The sequence below is a fragment of the Mastomys coucha genome, unplaced genomic scaffold (genome assembly GCF_008632895.1).
Source record: "Mastomys coucha isolate ucsf_1 unplaced genomic scaffold, UCSF_Mcou_1 pScaffold22, whole genome shotgun sequence".
Taxonomy (NCBI): Eukaryota; Metazoa; Chordata; class Mammalia; order Rodentia; family Muridae; genus Mastomys; species Mastomys coucha.
In genome coordinates, this window is record NW_022196905.1 from 132,308,462 (window position 1) to 132,326,134 (window position 17,673).

General features: G+C 49.1%; 3 protein-coding genes across 10 annotated transcripts in view; 1 reads left to right on the forward strand and 2 right to left on the reverse strand.

Moving 5' to 3' along the window:
- Positions 1-457: 457 nt before the first annotated feature.
- Positions 458-8,519, reverse strand: Mcm7 (minichromosome maintenance complex component 7). Of its 5 annotated transcripts, none has more exons than XM_031338416.1 (15): positions 7,829-7,981; positions 6,411-6,490; positions 5,626-5,790; positions 5,423-5,547; positions 5,170-5,350; positions 4,744-4,881; positions 4,280-4,429; positions 3,983-4,097; positions 3,764-3,895; positions 3,473-3,556; positions 2,980-3,373; positions 2,617-2,700; positions 1,778-1,946; positions 924-1,033; positions 458-776 (listed from the first exon to the last, which is right to left on the reverse strand). In XM_031338416.1, exons 1-15 carry the CDS (start codon positions 7,857-7,859, stop codon positions 575-577), a joined length of 2,160 nt encoding a protein of 719 aa, XP_031194276.1. In that variant the 5' UTR covers positions 7,860-7,981; the 3' UTR covers positions 458-574. The 5 variants fall into 5 exon arrangements, with proteins under 5 accessions (XP_031194276.1, XP_031194278.1, XP_031194277.1 ...); XM_031338418.1 differs by lacking the exon at positions 7,829-7,981 and adding an exon at positions 7,311-7,384; XM_031338417.1 differs by lacking the exon at positions 7,829-7,981 and adding an exon at positions 6,928-7,384.
- Positions 7,295-14,669, forward strand: Ap4m1 (adaptor related protein complex 4 subunit mu 1). 2 transcript variants are annotated; one of them, XM_031338444.1, is made up of 16 exons: positions 7,295-7,777; positions 8,359-8,383; positions 8,484-8,572; positions 8,934-9,040; positions 9,117-9,213; positions 10,742-10,852; positions 10,932-11,012; positions 12,178-12,240; positions 12,322-12,388; positions 12,481-12,534; positions 12,643-12,749; positions 12,848-12,942; positions 13,159-13,203; positions 13,904-13,954; positions 14,049-14,160; positions 14,253-14,669. In XM_031338444.1, exons 3-16 carry the CDS (start codon positions 8,570-8,572, stop codon positions 14,475-14,477), a joined length of 1,218 nt encoding a protein of 405 aa, XP_031194304.1. In that variant the 5' UTR covers positions 7,295-7,777; positions 8,359-8,383; positions 8,484-8,569; the 3' UTR covers positions 14,478-14,669. The 2 variants fall into 2 exon arrangements, with proteins under 2 accessions (XP_031194304.1, XP_031194303.1); XM_031338443.1 differs by lacking the exon at positions 7,295-7,777 and having other exon boundaries at positions 8,181-8,383.
- Positions 14,602-17,673, reverse strand: part of Taf6 (TATA-box binding protein associated factor 6) — a 9,327-nt gene continuing 6,255 nt past the window's right edge. For all 3 annotated transcript variants that reach the window (XM_031338422.1, XM_031338424.1, XM_031338423.1), the window contains exons 11-15: positions 17,324-17,398; positions 17,097-17,222; positions 15,774-15,947; positions 15,396-15,593; positions 14,602-15,130 (exon numbers count right to left, since the gene is read on the reverse strand). In XM_031338422.1, the coding sequence (XP_031194282.1) occupies positions 14,750-15,130; positions 15,396-15,593; positions 15,774-15,947; positions 17,097-17,222; positions 17,324-17,398 (954 nt within the window). In that variant the 3' untranslated portion in view covers positions 14,602-14,749. The remainder of the gene's footprint in view (positions 15,131-15,395; positions 15,594-15,773; positions 15,948-17,096; positions 17,223-17,323; positions 17,399-17,673) is intronic.

Sequence of the window (17,673 nt, forward strand, 5' to 3'; positions counted from 1 at the left end):
CAGTACTTTCTGACCACCTATGCACCTTTCAATGACTTGAGGTGACCCCTTGTTGAGGTAGACAGAATGTGATAGGACTGCCTGCTTGCTTCCAGTTCTTGTGTTCTGTGATCTATAGGCCAACTCCACAGAAATGACTGCTTTCCTAAGCTAATTTCACTGCAAGTGTTTCTCATATAGATAGGAGGGGGAGGGATGCTGAGCACATCTTTATATAATTATGGGTAACTCACTCAAGTCTGAGGTACTGTGTCATGCCTTGTGCCAGGTGCAACTTTCTGTTCCATGTCATTACCTCTAGATGTGGGGGTCTAACAAACCAAATAATGGAAGCATCTCAAGAAATGGTGGTCCCAAGGCCTTGTACCTCCCAGCTTAACTAGCACATGGTAAACATGCTAGGTGACAGACAGCAGAGTCTTGCCACACCTTATTAATAAGCCATGCCCAAGCAATAGGCAGTCAAAACACTTTATTGGCAGAATAAAAAAGTGCAGCATGGGAAAATGACATTTTTCTTGAGGGGGCATCCGGCACACCCTGACATAGACAGGACTTAAAAAAAACCTGGCTATCAGACAAAGGTGATCCGTGTCCGAGAAGTATTGACCTGCCAGACATTTAGCTCCTCATATTCATCCAAAGTTGCCTGGAACTGGGCTGGTGTGAAGCCACGTGATATGCAGCGCTGTTCAGCCTCAGAAAAGCGGACACTCCGCCCTCCTGACACCAGTTCACGGATGGTGGCAAATATCACATCTGCTGGCCTCTGGGTCCTGAAAGACAAGGATGGGAAGATGCAAGGTTCATCAGTCTCAAAATCCTGAGGGCAAAACATACGGTTTGCAGAAGCCACAAATACAGTGACCAGTTCAATTAAGCCAAGTGGCCCAATTTCATTCTTTGTTAAATAAAATACTCACCTAGCAGTTTGTCCCTTTTCACCTAGAAGGGAGTCCTTTGACATCTCCATCAACCTTATGGCTTCATTTACATCTTCCTTCTCCACAATGTCCACCATCCGAAGGCGAGCCTAAGGGAAGGCATGGAAAAGATGGGGATAGGAGGGGAGGGGAGTGATGAAGTCAAGGATCTTTGCTCTAGCTTCAAGCCTGGGGAAGCCACATTTGCCTACTCATTGAACAAAAATGGGGACTCCTCCCTGCCCCCCACATCTGCAGTGTTGGGCCGGCACTGTCAGACCGAGACAAGTGCAATGCCCAGGGCAGCGTCCAGCAATTGCCCAAGTCTCCGCCTCTCAACACTGGCCAGTCCCGATGGGTGTTCAGCTGTCCTGTGAGGGAGACAGACCCTTCTGAACTCCACTAGGCTCCCCATCAAGACAAATGGAGCCTGGGGCGCTCAGCTAGGGCCACTGTCAGAGGTTGTGTCCTGGGGGCTCGGGAAGTGCTAGTTCAGCAGTAGGTCGGGTAATTACACTACCTGCACGAACAGCACTTTGGAGCCCCCATGACTAAGGTCCAAGAGGGGAGGATAGAATGGAGATGTCTAAGATCATATCTAGGACATCAGGAATTCAAGTCCTTCTATCCCTCATGGATCAAGCAGCAAGCAACCTTTCCCTCCATGGGCGTTGCACGTGCCCTGCTGGAGCAGCAAGTACCCACAGTGCGGTAGCACAGAGAGGACCACTATCTGCACTGTCAGCACTTTAGTCCCAGCAGGGCTGGTAGGAGGGAAGGAGGCAGCTTGAGGGTCATTAGGTGAGGTGGCAGGCAAGGGTCAGCCTTCCAGCTGACAGGGACCCACCACTCACCAGAGCAGTGGAAAGCCGGAGAATGGCCAGCAGGGTCCGGGCAGAAGTATAGGTGGCATCCTTACTGGCCCGGGCCTCTCGCCTCATCTCCACATATGCTGCAGTGATGTAGTCAGCCAGAGATTCAGGCACTGTGGGCTGTCTGTCGCGGCACATGGCTATGTACCGTCTGTGGGAAAGAGGTTCATGGGAAAGCGGAAGACAGGCATGCCTTTATAGGAGATTCCCCACTTAATAGTCTATGCTGAAGTGGACAGCTATGTGCTTAGGTATAACTGAGGGATTTCTCCAAACAGGGCTGCCAGTACACTTCAAGTAACTTCCAACTTTTCAGGAAAATGACATTTACCAAAGCAAGACAAATGCACCTGCATCGGGAAGATTTAACTTAACCCTTTGACCAGGTGAAAACCAATTTAGAAACTCTAAGATTACTGAGGTGCTCTGAGTCATCTGTGCCATAGACGCACATGTGGCCAGAAAGCTGTTCCCGCCTAGGACAAGATGAAGACAATGACGATGGCTCTTTTATATATGAGGGGAATAATTTTTTGAGATATCCCTAAAAGATCTCTAAAAGATCCTCCGGCCTCAGGTTTCACAGTAGCTAGGAATGCATAAGGCCTGCTGCTCTGTCATGCAAAACCAGAAAGTTTCTGATGATCCCTGGCCTTATGTGGCTAGGCTACAGAGCAAGACCCAGGCTCAGCTACTTTGAGGGAGGAGTAGGTAAATACATTGTCCTCTCAAAACTAAAAGCTTTCCAGACACACTTGACATAAGGCAATGCCATACATGAGTACTCCCCATGAGACATACTCATCCCCCACCCCTCCTACCTCATAAGTTTCATGTCCAAAGGTTCAAATTGGGCAGGAGGCTGCCGGCTGTGCTGGTGGACATAGGTGATGTGCTGGGCCAACCTGGAGAGAAATCAGGCAACATTCTTCAGAGCTGTAACACTCAGAGATTTTTGACTCAGTATCCCTTTTTAGCCCTACCTCTTCTCCAAAGCATGACAAATAGGCCTCCCAGAACCCTCAACATCTCAGCTCCAACTTCTATCTCCCTATGAACTGCAGACAAGGAAAGATGTTTAATGTGTCTGCACACAGACAAATTGAGTGACTTTCTGATTTTACCTCCCTGTCCCAAAGTCACTAAAATGGTCTGTCTCTATGGGTGTTATATACTTCATTCACCGGAGGTCATTGTCTCTGTCAGGCCGGTCTTGAATCAGCCAGAGGAGGTCGAATCGAGAAAGCAGAGCAGCTGGAAGCTGTATGTTCTGCTCCAAACTGCGGCGGGGGTTATATCGTCCATAGGCAGGGTTGGCTGCAGCCAGGATAGAGCATCGGGCATTGAGTGTGGTGAGAATTCCTGCTTTGGCAATGGAGATGGTCTGTTGCTCCATAACCTCATGGATGGCTGTGCGGTCAGCCTCAGCCATCTTGTCAAACTCATCAATGCAGCACACGCCCTGGTCAGCCAGCACTAGGGCGCCACCCTCTAAGGTTAGTTCTCCACTCACAGAGTCTCTCAACACAGCTGCTGTGAGCCCTACACCAGAGGAGCCCCGGCCTGTTGTGTACTGACCTGCAAAGAGAAAGAGCAAACTGCTGAAGAAAGGAACCACTTTCCCCAGGCCTTAGTGTTCATTAATCACACACCAAGCCCACCCCTGTCCATACTCACTTCGGGGCGCCAGACGGTCAATGTAAGATAGGAGCTGAGATTTGGCCACACCAGGATCTCCCATAAGGCAGATGTGGATGTTTCCTGGCAAATGAGAAGGAAGCCTAAGTGACACTCTCTACCCAAGTTATCCACCAACAGGGAAGAGCTTGAAACCTGGTTCCCTTCCCAAGACACCAACAACCACTAAGCTGAGTCATCAACTCTTCCAAGTTGTCATTTACAGACTTGTAGGATACTTTTTTACCCTCCCAAATAATTCTGCCTTCCTAAGTCTCTTGTCCTTCTTACCTCTTATCTTCATGCCTTGAGGAGACTGGTCCACACCGCCCACCAGAAGCAGCAGCAGTGCCTTCTTCACATCTTCATGTCCGTAGATCTCCGGAGCAATAGAAGCAGCCAGCTTTTCATAGAAATCCTCCTCTGCAAAAAATTAAGCCATAGCATTTTCTTCAGGACAAAAGCTAGGATGGAACACAACCAAAGACTGGAGCTCTTGTGGCCCCTCACCTGCAATCTGCTTCAGCTCCTCTGTGCTCAGCTCTCCGGCCCCAGAGACATCATCCTCACTCTTCGTCATCTTCACAATCCGGTGGGCTTCCAGGTAAGTTTCTGAGAGTAAACCCTGGGCAGAAGAATACCAGCATACAGAGGCATTCCCTTTAAATCACCCATCACCAGAGTCCCTGAGAATTTTTTTATCCACAAGTTCCATCTTACTGATTTTAATTTTTCTAAGGGTGTATAGAGTGAGTGGGTGGATGAGGTGGAAAGGAGCTATTTCCTCATTTCAAACCCCCCTCTCACCTGTGCCATCTGTTGGAACCCTGTGCGCAGGACTGGCAAGAAGATACCAGTGACACTGACATGGTCGCCAGGCTGGGCAATTCTTGTGTTCTCACCTTCTAGAACCACTGTGATGCTACGAGGGATGTTTCCCACAGGAACTTGGTCACTCTAGGAGATTGGGGGAGCGCATAAAACAGAACACATGAGACAAGGAAAAAAGTGAGACAGACCTGACCCAACTGACCATGACCTGAGAAGATGCCCAATTTATGGTACTACTCAGCTAGTCCAACCTAGAAGACTTCAGAAAGGAAGCTGAGCTCTTATCCTCCTCTCAACATAACCAGAAAAAACTTCAATTAAATCCCTTCCTGACTTTCTGATTAAGAGCAAATATAAAAAAATTCTAGGTAAACCTCTTTCCCAATCTTTCTTCCTACAATTTCATAACCAGCTGTAGGACTCATACTCTTTAAACTCACATGTTCTTGAATCTTCATTTCCTGGAATTTAATAAATTTGGAGCCACGAGTCTGTAGGTACAGACGCCCCCCTGAGCGATTGGTTTGGCACTCTTGGCTGGGACACATGATCAGAGGCATGAATGTAGGAGACTGGATCTAGAAATAAGAAAGGAAACAGGAAATCAAGTCTTACACAACCATCACAGGAATCATTCTGTTCTATGTCAAGACATTTTGAAAGTATTAAAAACCCCTTGAAATAGTCCCAGTCAAAACGACCAGGTATCAAATCGACGTCAAAAAATTAAAAAACGAATACCAAGACAACTTTTGCAATAGCCTGGGAGAAAATAATAGATTGTAATCAATGGAACAAATCATTTATTTCAATGACAGATGACAGAGAATATAGGCATATTTTCTTTTTCCCTACTACATACATACCGGCTGGTAGGTCTCTGCCCCACACTGATCGCAAGTGTATGTGGCCACCACCATCCTGGGCTTGACTTCAGACACACGAGTGACAATGCCACGCACAGTTAACAATTTCCCCACAGAATCAGCTCGTACTTCCCGGATCACTCGAGGCTTGCTGCTGCTTGGGCCTTGGAAATACAACTCACTAAGAGAAAGACATGTTTGTCAGAAAGGCCCTGGAGAGCAAGTCCCTGCCCCTTCCCACAGAGATACTCACAATCTTCGCATGAGCTCAGAAGGATACTGGTTTTGGGGGTTCCGGACTGCCCCAGGGTCTCTGCTTCGCTGCTCCATCATCAGCCGGTGTTCAATGTAAACATCCAGGACATCCTTATTTACCACCTAAAAAGAAAAAGTAAGGAGCAAGACAGAAAAAGAAAACAAAGGGCACTAGGTGGAAGAGCTCAGAAAGCCACCTACCTCCCTTTCCTTGTACTCAGGCAGAAGTTCCTGTACAACATCGGCAAACAGCCTTGAGTAGCGCTTGGCATTCTCACAAATCGAGTCGACCAACTCAGGGTCATCTTCAGCTATATCATCTAGGTCCACATACAGTGCCACTTGTTCCCGGTGAGCCAGATGAACCTAAAGAGACAGTGACACTTTAGGGTCAAGTTTACCTCACCCACAAAAGCTCTTCTAAGTTACTGGCTTACCTCCAGAGGGGAAAGAACAGAACACAGCCCAGCATGGTGGTAGGTGTTTATAGTCCCAGCACACAGGATTCAGAAGACAAGTAGAATGAAGAGCTCAAAGCCAACCTCAGCTAAGTAACTACATAGGGTGTTCTTGATGATGGTCTGAGCACACGAAGGCTATCTATTCCCAAAAACTAAGAGCTAGGAATGGATGAGATGGCTCAGCAGGTTAGACACAGCCATCTAGCCATATGATCTGGTTTGCTCTCCAGAACACACATGGTGGGAGAAGGGACTTCCAAACTGTCCTTTTGACTTCCACACATGCTATGGCATGCCCATGTGAGCACAAACAACAGGAATAAACACAACTAAAGCAGCTAGGAAAACCCAAAAGCTAAAAACAAAAACAAACAAAAAACCACCCCAGACAAACAAAAAAACTTTGTGTAAAAACAATCAAACTCAAGTCATTCACTGATAGCCATCCTTGTGATAACAAGGAAGAGCACCTTATACAAGTTCTTACATGCCACTCCACTCTCTATAACCAATCCTGAGACTTACCAACTGGGTCCCATACTTGAACTGCTTCTTTCCAAGCTCATCATCATAATAAAACTCTTGGAGGAACTTCTTAACTTTTTCTACAAATATAAATTAAAAACAAAATCTTTGCAGTGAGGTGTAAAGACCATTGCTGCCAAGCCTAACGATCGGAGTTCAATCCCTGGGGCCCACCCACAGGTTGGAAGAGAAAAGAGTCCTGCGGGTATCTAGCACCTACTTGTAGGCTGTGATATGCCAGTGCAAACGCGAGCCATGCTCACACACACACAATAATGTAGCAAAAACAAACAAACAAATAAACAATCACTCTTCCTTTTGGATTCTTTATTTCAAACTCTTAACGAAAACCTAAGAAACCCACTTTCATTTAAGACGGAACCTATGACTAGTTATAGTTAAATGAACATTCAAAACAAATCTACCAAGTTCTCCCTTAAGTAGGCAGTGCTCCCTTTCACAAGTCTGTTTTTAGCCGGGGAATATATAGGTTCTCGGGCAGCTACAAGAGTCTTACCCAACCTTCTTCCCTCAGGAGAATTCCACTCTGCCTTAGTTAGGAACCTCAGTCTCTTCAAATTCTCTCGGCTCGCTCACAATCGACTTAAGACCCTCGGCTCTCCCTCTACCGGCACAACTCTTTTTCTTCAGCTCCCGCCAGGACATCGGCCACTAGGCCTCCTCTGCACCCCACGCCCCGCTCCCGCCACTGCTTCCGTTCTTAGTAAACAAAGAAGCACATGGGCCCAGATTCCAGCCGCCTCACAGCCCAGGATTCCTCCGCCCGAGACGGGTGGCCGTGCGGGGATTGGCCAGAACGCTAAAGGGCCACTCGGGTCCACCACACTGCCACCTCTCGCCGCCGGGCGCTCAGCCTCCCAATCCCAGGCACGCCCCTACCTACAGCAGCTATCTCCGATGCCACCGCGCGGAAGGACACTGTTTACACACGACAGTCCCTAGATCGGGTAGCGCCACTTCCGCCCGCCTCTACTTCCGCCTGGAGGGCGGCCGAAAACAACCAATCGCGGCGCGTAGCGGTCTGGCAAGCCCCGCCTCTGGACTCCGGCGCGTCTCGAGTGGACGCGGGAATTCGCGAACGCCCCAAGGCGCAGAGGCTGGCCCAGTAACCTAGTCCCCGCAAGGCCAAGTACTGAAGGTTCCACGTCATCCGGTCTCTCCCGAGCGCCCCTCCTTTCTGTGGCCTTCACTGGGTTCTCTCCACAACACAACCGCATCGCCTTTTCCCAGCAGGAAAGCATCTTCCACCCTTGATGCCCATTGCTTATTCCAGGAGCAGCTCGCCTGTCCCCAGACTCACAGATCCCGGCTCCCCCCAAGACTCCAGCTCCCCTCAACAGGTGTAGGTAGCGAAGTTTCCCTTCGAGGTCGCCGCCCCCGGCCCTATAGAGCTTCACCTTTCTCGATCGCGTAGTCCTTAAGCGCCATCGCTGCCGGGGACGGGGCGGCAGGACCTGAAGGGCTCAGAAGTCTCACTCTAGGGAGTCAGCAAAGGAGCGCGCGGCGGGACGGAGAGGTCCAACCGAAATTGGCGCGAAACGTCCCCACCCATGTGACCCTTACGGCTGAGAACCAGCCAATCAGATAGGGGGTTCCCAACCGCTGCCGGCCCCTAACTTTAACCAATCACTGGACGAATCTAGATTGAATGACAGGGGTTTAGGGGGCGGGCCGGTGGAAGACTATCAGATCCTGGCGGGTTGGGCATCGGAATTCCCGCCGTTCGAAATTAAGGCTCGCGAGTGTGTGTGTGTGTGTGTGTGTGTGTGTGTGTGTGTGTGTGTGGGAGGAGTGTTTCTTAAAGCGCCAGCCTCCGTGCGGCCTGTTGTTCCGCGTCCGCAAGGAGGGGTGGGTTCAACTTTCACCGTCCTCTCATCTATCCTTCAGAACGGCCATGATTTCCCAGTTCTTCATTCTGTCTTCCAAGGGGGATCCGCTCATCTATAAAGACTGTATCCTTTGACCGGGGAGACAGGATAGGGTAGCTGGATAGAAATCAAGCCCAGATCACTCTGTGTCGCCTGCTCCTTAACTATCTTTCTACCTGGCTAGTCCGCGGGGACAGTGGTGGTCGTGATGTGGCGGAGCTCTTCTACCGGAAGCTGACGGGACTGCCTGGAGGCGAGTCCCCGGTTGTCATGGTAACTACTGTGGCAGGCGAGCAGGGCCTTAGAGCTGTGGAGGTGGGTGGGTGGGTGCCTCATCTCTTCCTGTCTAGGGCGGCTTGGTAGGACGCTCTTAGGGAGGGAGGATTCGTTTCTCCAAGTAAGATAAATGTATTGAGTACAAACAAGCCAGATACAGAGCCATGCGCCCCCGACTATCAATAATTCTGAGAGGTAGGTACTACCTTTACACGTTAGGCAGCCAGGTCTTAGGTCTTGGAGATCGCCCAGAGTCACTCGCCTACCATCACTAGTAGACCTCAGGGTGCCATCTTGCAGGCTACATTAGTACAATTCTAGTCCTTTGTTAACACCTCTGCTCACAACTCTGCCTCAGTATCACGATGATCGTCATTTCATTCACATCAGACACAGTGGTCTCTATTTGGTGGCCACAACCTCAGAAAACGTCTCTCCTTTCAGCCTCCTGGAGCTGCTTTCCCGGTGAGTAGGGCTGGGACAGGCTCCTAAAGGAAGGCGCATAAGGTTTATTCACACATAATCTGCTGTGTTTCCTTAGGCTAGCCACTCTCTTGGGTGACTACTGTGGCTCACTCAATGAGGGAACTATCTCACGGAATGTGGCGCTTGTCTATGAACTCCTGGATGAAGTGCTGGTAAAGCCCAAAAACTTATCTCTTTTAAAAAATGTATTAATTTGTGTGTGTGTGTGTGTGTGTGTGTGTGTTTGTGTGTGTGTATTTGCCCACACCAGTGCACATGTGTGGAGATCAGAGAACAACTTGCTGGAGTCAGGTCTCCTACTTGTTTGGAGTCTGCTTAAATCCAGTATAAGTCCACCATAACTCAAGTACTAGGTAATGCAGATGACAAAAATGTATTATAATCAAGCCAATACTGATCAATCAGTATTGGGAACAGACTTGTGAACTTGCCTAGCATATTTAAAGGATGACACCACAAAGTGAAGGGGAGTGGGGTGAGCTGTGTCACAGTCCAATCATATGTTAACATAAGGAGTTGAGCAAGAGCTTTCACCAGTCAGATTAGGAGTAGTTTTCTGAGCTTGGGAACATGAGCTTAGTTGTTTTTTCCCAGCAAGATGGAGAAGTTGTCCTTGAGGTGTTTGGACTCAAAACAACTGTTCCCGTACGCTGCCCCTGAGATGGCTGGACTCAGGCAGCTGTTTACAACAGAAACTCTTCAGCTATTTGGAAGTCCCCAGCTTCCCTATGGCCTGGGACCTTGACTTTAGTTTCTCCTTTGATTAAATGAAGTCTGAGAATGAAATGATAGTATTTAAAATAAGTTTCTTTTGCTTGTTCCCAACCAACATACTGTCTAGGTTCCCTTGGATTGAACTAAGGTTGGCTCACTTGATAGAAAGCACCAGCAGAGCCATCTCACTGGATGTCTGTCTGTCTGTCTGTCTGTCTGTCTGTCTCCCTGTCTGCATGTGTGTGTCCTTCTCTTTTCTGTTGGACAATATCAGGTATTGGTCCTGACCTTCCATCTTGTTTATGACAGAGTCCTTTGCTGGTCATGGTGGTGCATGCCTTTAATATACCAGCATCCAGGGGCAGATGGGTCACTTTGATTTTTGAGGCATTCCCAGTCGACATAATGAGTTGGAGGACAGGCAGGGTTACATAATGAGACCTTGTCTCAAAAATTAAAAATAGAAGCCAGCCATAGAGGTGCACTCAGGATGCAGAGGCAGGTGAATAAATCTCTTAAGTTCAAGGCCAGCCTGGTCTACAGAGTGAGTTCAAGGACAGCCAGGGCTACTCAGAGAAACCTTGTCTCGAAAAACCAAAAAAAAAAAAAACCAAAAAAAAAAACCAACAACAACAACAAAGGAAAGAAAAGAAAGAAATGAAAACGGCAAGGTCTTTTTGTTCTCCAATGCATAACTAGCTTGCAAGCTTCCTGGGATTCTCTTGTCTTTATTTCTCAACTCTGAATGGGGACACTGGGATTATAGATGCTCGCTCATTATTATGTCCATCTTATTCTTGAGTTCAGGTCCACATACTTGCTCATCAAGTATACTTACCCACTGAACCCTCTCCCCAGCCCCAAGGACTTGGTTCTCTTATCCCATGCTACCATGAAGAAGTGTCCTCTCGTGGAGTTTGCGATTGGGAGGCTACCCACACCACTTCAGCCTCTTCTCTCCATTAGGATTATGGCTATGTGCAGACCACATCAACAGAAATGCTGAGGAACTTCATCCAGACTGAAGCCGTGGTCAGCAAGCCTTTCAGTCTCTTTGACCTCAGCAGTGTTGGATTGGTCAGTAGCTGGGAAAGAAGAGGGCAGGAGGGTTGGCTGTGAGCATCAAAGCTGATTGGGTGTCTTGGGTGCTTTACAGTTTGGGGCAGAGACACAGCAGAACAGAGTGGCCCCAAGCAGTGCAGCTAGCCGCCCCGTCTTGTCCAGTCGTTCTGACCAGGTAAGGGAAGGATCGGTGAGGCCAGACGATGATGATGATGATGATGATGATGATGATGATGATGATGATGATGATGATGATGATTGGTTCTAGGACCCTGAAGTCCAAGAATTCCGCTTATCTTTCTACTTCCTTTGGTGTGGTATTCCTTCCTTTACCCCTGGACTCCCATCCCAGGACTCTTCTTCAACTCTCCTGTCCCTTCTGCCTCTTTTTATTTTATGCATGAGTGTATGTGTGTATGTGCAGAGCATGCTTTTGTGTGGAGGCCAAAGGACCAGGCCTTTGACATCATCCTCGGAATGCCATCTACCTCCTTTTGAAACTAGCTTGGAGCTTACTGACTAGGTGGGGCTGGCTGGCCTCCCAATAAGCCTTAGGGATCTGCATATCTTCACCTCCCCTAATGTAGGTTATAGATTATATTACCTATAATTACCTATAATTATATTATCTTGGCATTCATATGGATTTTGAGGATCAGACTCAGATGATCATATTTATGTGACAAGCCCTTTTTTGACTGAACCATCGCAATAGTTCCTGTTCTTTTGTGTTTTTTTTTTTTTTTTTTTTTTTGAGACAGGTTCTCCTTTAGTCTTATAACCCAGGCTCTCACCTTGTAATCCAGGCTGGTCTTGAACTCATGGCAATCTTCCTGCCTCAGCTTTCCAAGTGCTGAGATTATAGGCATGTGTCACCATTTCTGACATTGCCTGTCCATTTAAAAGCAGGTTTTCAAGCTAGGTGTGGTTCATGCTTTTCATCCCAGTACTTGGGAGGCAAAGGCAGGTAGATCTCTTTGAGTTTGAGGCCAGCCTGGTCTACAAAGCAAGTCTAGGACAACCAGGGCTCTTTTACACAGAGAAACCCTGTCTCAACCCTGCCTCGAAAAAAAAAACAAAAAAAACAAAACAGAGCTGGGCAGTGGTGGTGCACGCCTTTAATCCCAGCATTTGAGAGGCAGAGGCAGTCGGATTTCTGAGTTCAAGGCCAGCCTGGTCTACAGAGTGAGTTCCAGGACAGCCAAGGGCTATACAAAGAAACCCTGTCTCAAAAACAAAAACAAAAACAAAAAACAAAACAAAACAAAACTCCAACAAGCCAAAAAACAAAACAAGACAGATTGTTTTCAGCTCCATAACTCAGATCCTCTCTTTCTTAGAGCCAAAAGAATGAGGTATTTTTGGATGTGGTCGAGAGACTGTCTGTGCTGATTGCATCTAATGTAAGTCTGGGCTCCCACTCCTGGACTTGAAGGGCAGTGGTACTTGGGGAAGGCTGAGCTTAACTTCCTTTCTGTCTCCAGGGTTCGTTGTTGAAGGTAGATGTCCAAGGAGAGATACGGCTCAAGAGCTTCCTTCCCAGTGGTTCTGGTGAGGACCGATGGTTAGGTGTGGTACAGGCTTCCTTATGATGTGTATGGTAATATTTGCTATCCCTTTTCTCGTGTCCTTTCCTCCCACAGAGATATGTATTGGCTTGACAGAAGAATTTTGTGTTGGAAAGTCAGAACTGAGAGGTAAGGAGAGCATGAATTTTTCCCTCTAAAATAATATGGAGGAAGTTGGAAATGTCTCGTCTCTTTTCTGAAACATGGGTCAGGAGAACCATCTCCTTCTCTTGGCAGGTTATGGGCCAGGGATTCGAGTTGATGAGGTGTCATTCCATAGCTCTGTCAATCTAGATGAGTTTGAGTCTCATCGGATCCTCCACCTGCAGCCACCTCAGGGCGAGGTCAGGTTCAGGGTTTATTCCTGGTGTATTCCATCCACCAAGGGGAGGGAGGCAGGACCAGTGCAAGACCAAGCTGACCTGTTCCTCTCTGGCCTCAGCTGACTGTGATGAGATACCAGCTCTCTGATGACCTCCCCTCACCACTCCCCTTCCGGCTCTTTCCCTCTGTACAGTGGGACCAAGGCTCAGGCCGGTGAGACTGTTTCCTGTGTTTTATAACTACTCCAATTCCAGGGCTTAATATGGATGACAGGATGTCTGTTGGGGAAAGTCTTGGCAAGTGTTGTTGGATGGATCTCAGCCCTTTTCCTTCTTGAGATGCAATTCACCCAGTCTCCCATGGAGGCCCTGGAGTAGCAGTGATGGGATGCCAATAGGATATGATGTAATCGTATGCCATCCTTTCCAGGCTCCAGGTTTACCTGAAGTTACGGTGTGACCTGCCCCCAAAGAGGTAAGGGTTGGGGCTGGTCAAATTGGGCTGGTGGCACACACCTATAATCCCAGCCCTTGGGAGATAGAAGGGTCAGGAGATCAGGGCCAACCTCAAATACTTAGGGAGTTTGGAGGCTAGGTTGGGCTCCATAAAGCCCTGTCTCAGAAAACAAAACACAAAAAAGAGTTGGGGGGGGGGGGTTAGTCAAGCCCAGTTCAGCCTTATGGGACAGAAAATAGGCCCAAGAACCTGCTAATTGTTCCTCCGGATGGGCCCACTAAGGCTCTGTTGTGTGTGGTATGTACCTGTTACCCCAGCAGATGGGAGACTGAAACAGAAGGTTCACCAGCTGTGAAGCTAGTCTGGGCTTCACAGTGAAGTGAGACCTCCGTCTCAAAACAACCAGTCATTTGCATCCACCAACTTTAGATTCCAGTTGAGGTAGAGGTTGTGGTGTTGAGGTGGGAATGCATATGTGCTGAACTCTCTTACTGAGGAATAGAGAAGGGGCTGGAAGTATAAATCAGTGTGCAGAGTGTTTGCTTAGCATGCATAAAGCCCTGCCCTTGATCCTCAGCGACACATAAATAGTGTGGTGGTACACACCTGTAATCCTAGCACTGGAGGAAGCAGAGGCAGGAGAGTCAGAAGTTCAAAGTCACTAATCAGCTGTTTACTGTCTCCAGAGAAGTGCTGACTCCTCCTTTCCTTTTTGCAGCCAAGCTCTCAACATTCGTCTGCACCTTCCCCTGCCCCGAGGGGTCATCAGGTCAGCTTGCTCGCTGGGAAGGCTCCCTGGGTAGAGCCTCTGCTCTACCAAGGAAGTAGCCCTTAGTCCAGCATCTTCCCTATCCACCATCCAGCATGTCTCAGGAACTGAGCAGCCCAGATCAGAAGGCAGAGCTGGGAGAAGGAGCCCTTCACTGGGACCTGCCCCGGGTACAAGGAGGCTCTCAACTCTCCGGCCTTTTCCAGGTATGTTTTGTTGATCCTCACACACCTCTACAGCACAGTTCTCCTGCTGCTGGGTAGCTGCTAGCCTCACATCTTCCCTGTTTCACTTACAGATGGATGTCCCTGGCTCGCAGGGACTTCCCAGCCATGGGCCTTCTCCCTCAGCATCCCCCTTGGGGCTGGGTCCTGCCAGCCTCTCCTTTGAACTCCCTCGGCACACATGCTCTGGTCTCCAGGTTCGATTCCTCAGACTGTCCTTTAGCGCCTGTGGTAATGCCAACCCTCACAAGTGGGTTCGACATCTAAGCCACAGCAACGCCTATGTAATTCGGATTTGAAGCTCCCCAAACAAGGATATGGACAGCAACATCAGCACGCAGTTGAATGGGAAGAGGACATTTTCTTCTGTGTGCCTTTGGATCTGGACAGGAAGGTTCCACGGACACAGGGAGGCTCACAAACTTACAAATCCAACTTTTATTCTGAGGAATTTACTGTACAGTATCTAAAAAGAAAGTCACTGGGGAAAACGTCTTCCTCCTTCCTCCCTCACACATTGTTTGTGTGTGTAGGAATCTGCACAAGAGAGGAGGTCAGCACATGTGGCATATCACAGAGCAGCCTGGGGAGAGCCAGGTCCAGTGGGCTGGGAGCCATTAGCCTTTGGAGTCCCTGGAGCTGGAGGGGGGCTGTCCCCAGCTTCCTGCTTCCCCCCACAGAGGGTACTGCCCCCAAGTGGGGATGGTGAAGAAGATGAAGGGGGAACTGGAGAAGGATGAGAAGGAGGGCCTCCTTTGCCTTCCCCTGTTGGGGGAAGAGAGACCACGATGTATTTCTGAACACTGCCAGGACCAGCAGGGGCTGTACTTGGGGGTGCAGTGGTAGCAGTGGAGACCAGCTTGACAATGGGCTGCACACTGGGAACCGTGGTGGTGACAGGAGAGGTAGTGGTAGAGCCTGAGCCAGGAGCTGAGGTGCTGAGGGACAGGACCTGAGGGAGAAAGGAGAGCCTGGGGTCATGTTATCCTTGCCTCCCAGAATTCCTTTCCAGATGCCTGCTATTGACCCATGCCCTTTGCTCCCGCCTTCCCTTGTAGTCCCCAGTGAATGAATGGTCAAGACCGCTGCTAGCTTGAGGCCTCCAAGATCCCAATAAGTGACTCTCATGCTGTCTGAATTTGAGCCTGAAGGGATTAGGTCACAACCTGGAGGTTTCCCCAGGGTGCTCCTTACATCCTTACCCTGGCTCCACGTACCTGCTGGGTCGATGAGGCACTGGAAGATGAGGACATTACAATAAACTTGGTTGGAGGAGGAGAAGGCTGAGGAGGGGCAGCAGCTCTCGCAGACACCAGTGTCTGAACTGGCAAGGCAATGGAGCCTGGGACCTTCAATAAGCCAGGGGTACGAGGGCCTGGCTGAGGGGCCTGTGAGAGGGTCAGTGTGGGTCGAGGCTATGAAGAGACACAGGAAAAAAATGTTAACATTGAAGGCAGACCTGAGTCCCTACTAATAGCAGTTCATTGGAGGTGGGAGTGGGGTCCAGCTCCCTGAGACCACTGGATGTGGCAAGAAACTATCCCAAACCTGGGTCCTTGTATATTTCCTGTCAGTTTCCTCCCAAAGCAGCTGACCTGTGTGATGGTGAGTGTGGTCCTGTTGACCTGCTGAGCTTGTAGAGCAGCCTGGGCCCTGGCCTTCACCACATGGGAGCAGAGAAGGGGCCCAAGGGACCCAAATTCTCCCCGGTAGGCATCCTGATTGTCGGGTGGAGGGCGCAGCTTCGCAAGTACTGGGGCACAGTGTTTCTGTAGAGAAGGCAAAGTGAGGGCTGGTATCCTTCCGCAAAGGTGAGAGGGGAGCTCATCCAGTGCTACTGTTAGAAGCCACAATGAAAAGGAGTGCATCAGAGCTGGGTGTGGTGGTTCATTCATGCCTGTGGTCCCAGCACTTGAGCTGAAGCAGGAAGGTCATTGAGCTCTAGGCTAACCAGAGCTACATAGAGTTCTCCAGGCTAGCCTGAGCAGGTGGCATATCTCAAAGTAAGAAAAGAGGGCCAAGGAGAACATAGCTTCATTGGTGGAGTGCTTTGCAAACATGTATATGACCCTAGGTTCAATTCCCGGCAGCACAACAAAAAGGATGGGAGTGGGGGGACTGGAGAGGTAGCTCAGAGGTTTAGAGCACTTGCTCAGAGGGTGGTTGTTCACAACCATCTGAGACTCCAGTTCCGGGAGGTTTGTTAACTTCCTCTGGCTTCCATGGGCACCTGTACCCATGGTGTATGTTCACCATACAAAAAAATATCTTTTAAAAATAAAAAGGAATGATTTTAGTGGGTGTGGTGGTACATTTCTATAATCTCAGCACCCAGCAGACAGGTAACAGGGCTCCCACAGGGCCAGTGTGGTCTACCTTACAAGTTCCAGGCTAGCCAAGGCTATACAGCAACATCAGGCTAGCCAAGGTTATACAGCAAGATCACATCTTTTTTTTTTCCCCCTGAGACAGGGTTTCTCTGTGTAGCCTTGGCTGTCCTGGAACTCACTCTGTAGACCAGGCTGGCCTTGAACTCTGAAATCTGCCTGCCTCTGCCTCCCAAGTGCTGGGATTAAAGGCGTGCACCACCACCGCCCATAGGAGTCAACAAATTCCAAAATAAAAGACTGTTCCTTCCATAAGGATCAACTGATATGAACAGGATTTGCTTATCTACTGATGACATATTTGGTGTTCGTGCACCTTGGGCAGAGTGAGCTGTAGGGTAAGACCAACAGGATGAGTTGACTATCAAGGCTTTCTGTTGTGCCTAGCTCTCCATGTACACAACAGTGCCGGCCTCTCAAGAGTAAAAGAGTAACATGTGCCTCATGCTTGCTAAACACTGTAGCTGTGTTTGTGGCAGCTGAGGGTGGGGCTGGTGGGAAGAAGGGGAGGGTATGGTGGGGGTTCATCACCAGGAGAAGGCTCTGCACATGGTCTGCTCCAATACGGTCGATATTGCTCAGCACAGGCCCATCCAAGACACTTCGGATCCGTTCCCCTTCCTGCTGCAGCCTTGGCAGAATTAGCGTCTTAATTACCTGGTGGGAAGGAAGGGGAGAATCCCAGGCTAAAAGGTCACCAAAGGCCTTTCCCACACCACATGTAACTGCCCTTCTCCCAGCTCTTCCTGGAGACTAACATCATGTCCCAGCTCTGCCAGGCCTGCAATGGAGCCATATCGAGTTGTCCATGGAGTCTTCTCATCTACCCAGCTCTGTAGAGAAAAAGAAAATCCCAGATGAAAAGGCTTAGAAAGGCTAACGGCTAAACCAGGCCTGGTGGTACATGACAGATTCCGGCACATAGGAGATAGAGACAGGAAGATTCGAAGTTTAAAACCATCCCCAAGCCAGGCAGTGGTGGCGAACGCCTTTAATCCCAGCACTTGGGAGGCAGAGGCAGGCAGATGGATTTCTGAGTTTCAGGCCAGCCTGGTCTACAGAGTTCCAGGACAGCCAGGGCTACACAGAGAAACCCTGTCTCAAAAAA

Bases quoted from the DNA above. Each gene is read 5' to 3' on its own strand.
- Mcm7 (XM_031338416.1), bottom strand. From the start codon at position 7,859: ATGGCGCTTAAGGACTACGCGATCGAGAAAG. The intron at 2,701-2,979 runs GTGAATGAAGTA...ATTTCTCTCCAG, and splicing joins GACAGAGACAATGACCTCCG to GTTGGCCCAGCACATCACCT. The intron at 1,947-2,616 runs GTAGGAGGGGTG...TCTTTCCCACAG, and splicing joins TTGGACATGAAACTTATGAG to ACGGTACATAGCCATGTGCC.
- Ap4m1 (XM_031338443.1), top strand. From the start codon at position 8,326: ATGATTTCCCAGTTCTTCATTCTGTCTTCCAAGGGGGATCCGCTCATC. The intron at 8,384-8,483 runs GTATCCTTTGAC...CTACCTGGCTAG, and splicing joins TCCGCTCATCTATAAAGACT to TCCGCGGGGACAGTGGTGGT. The intron at 14,161-14,252 runs GTATGTTTTGTT...TTTCACTTACAG, and splicing joins AACTCTCCGGCCTTTTCCAG to ATGGATGTCCCTGGCTCGCA.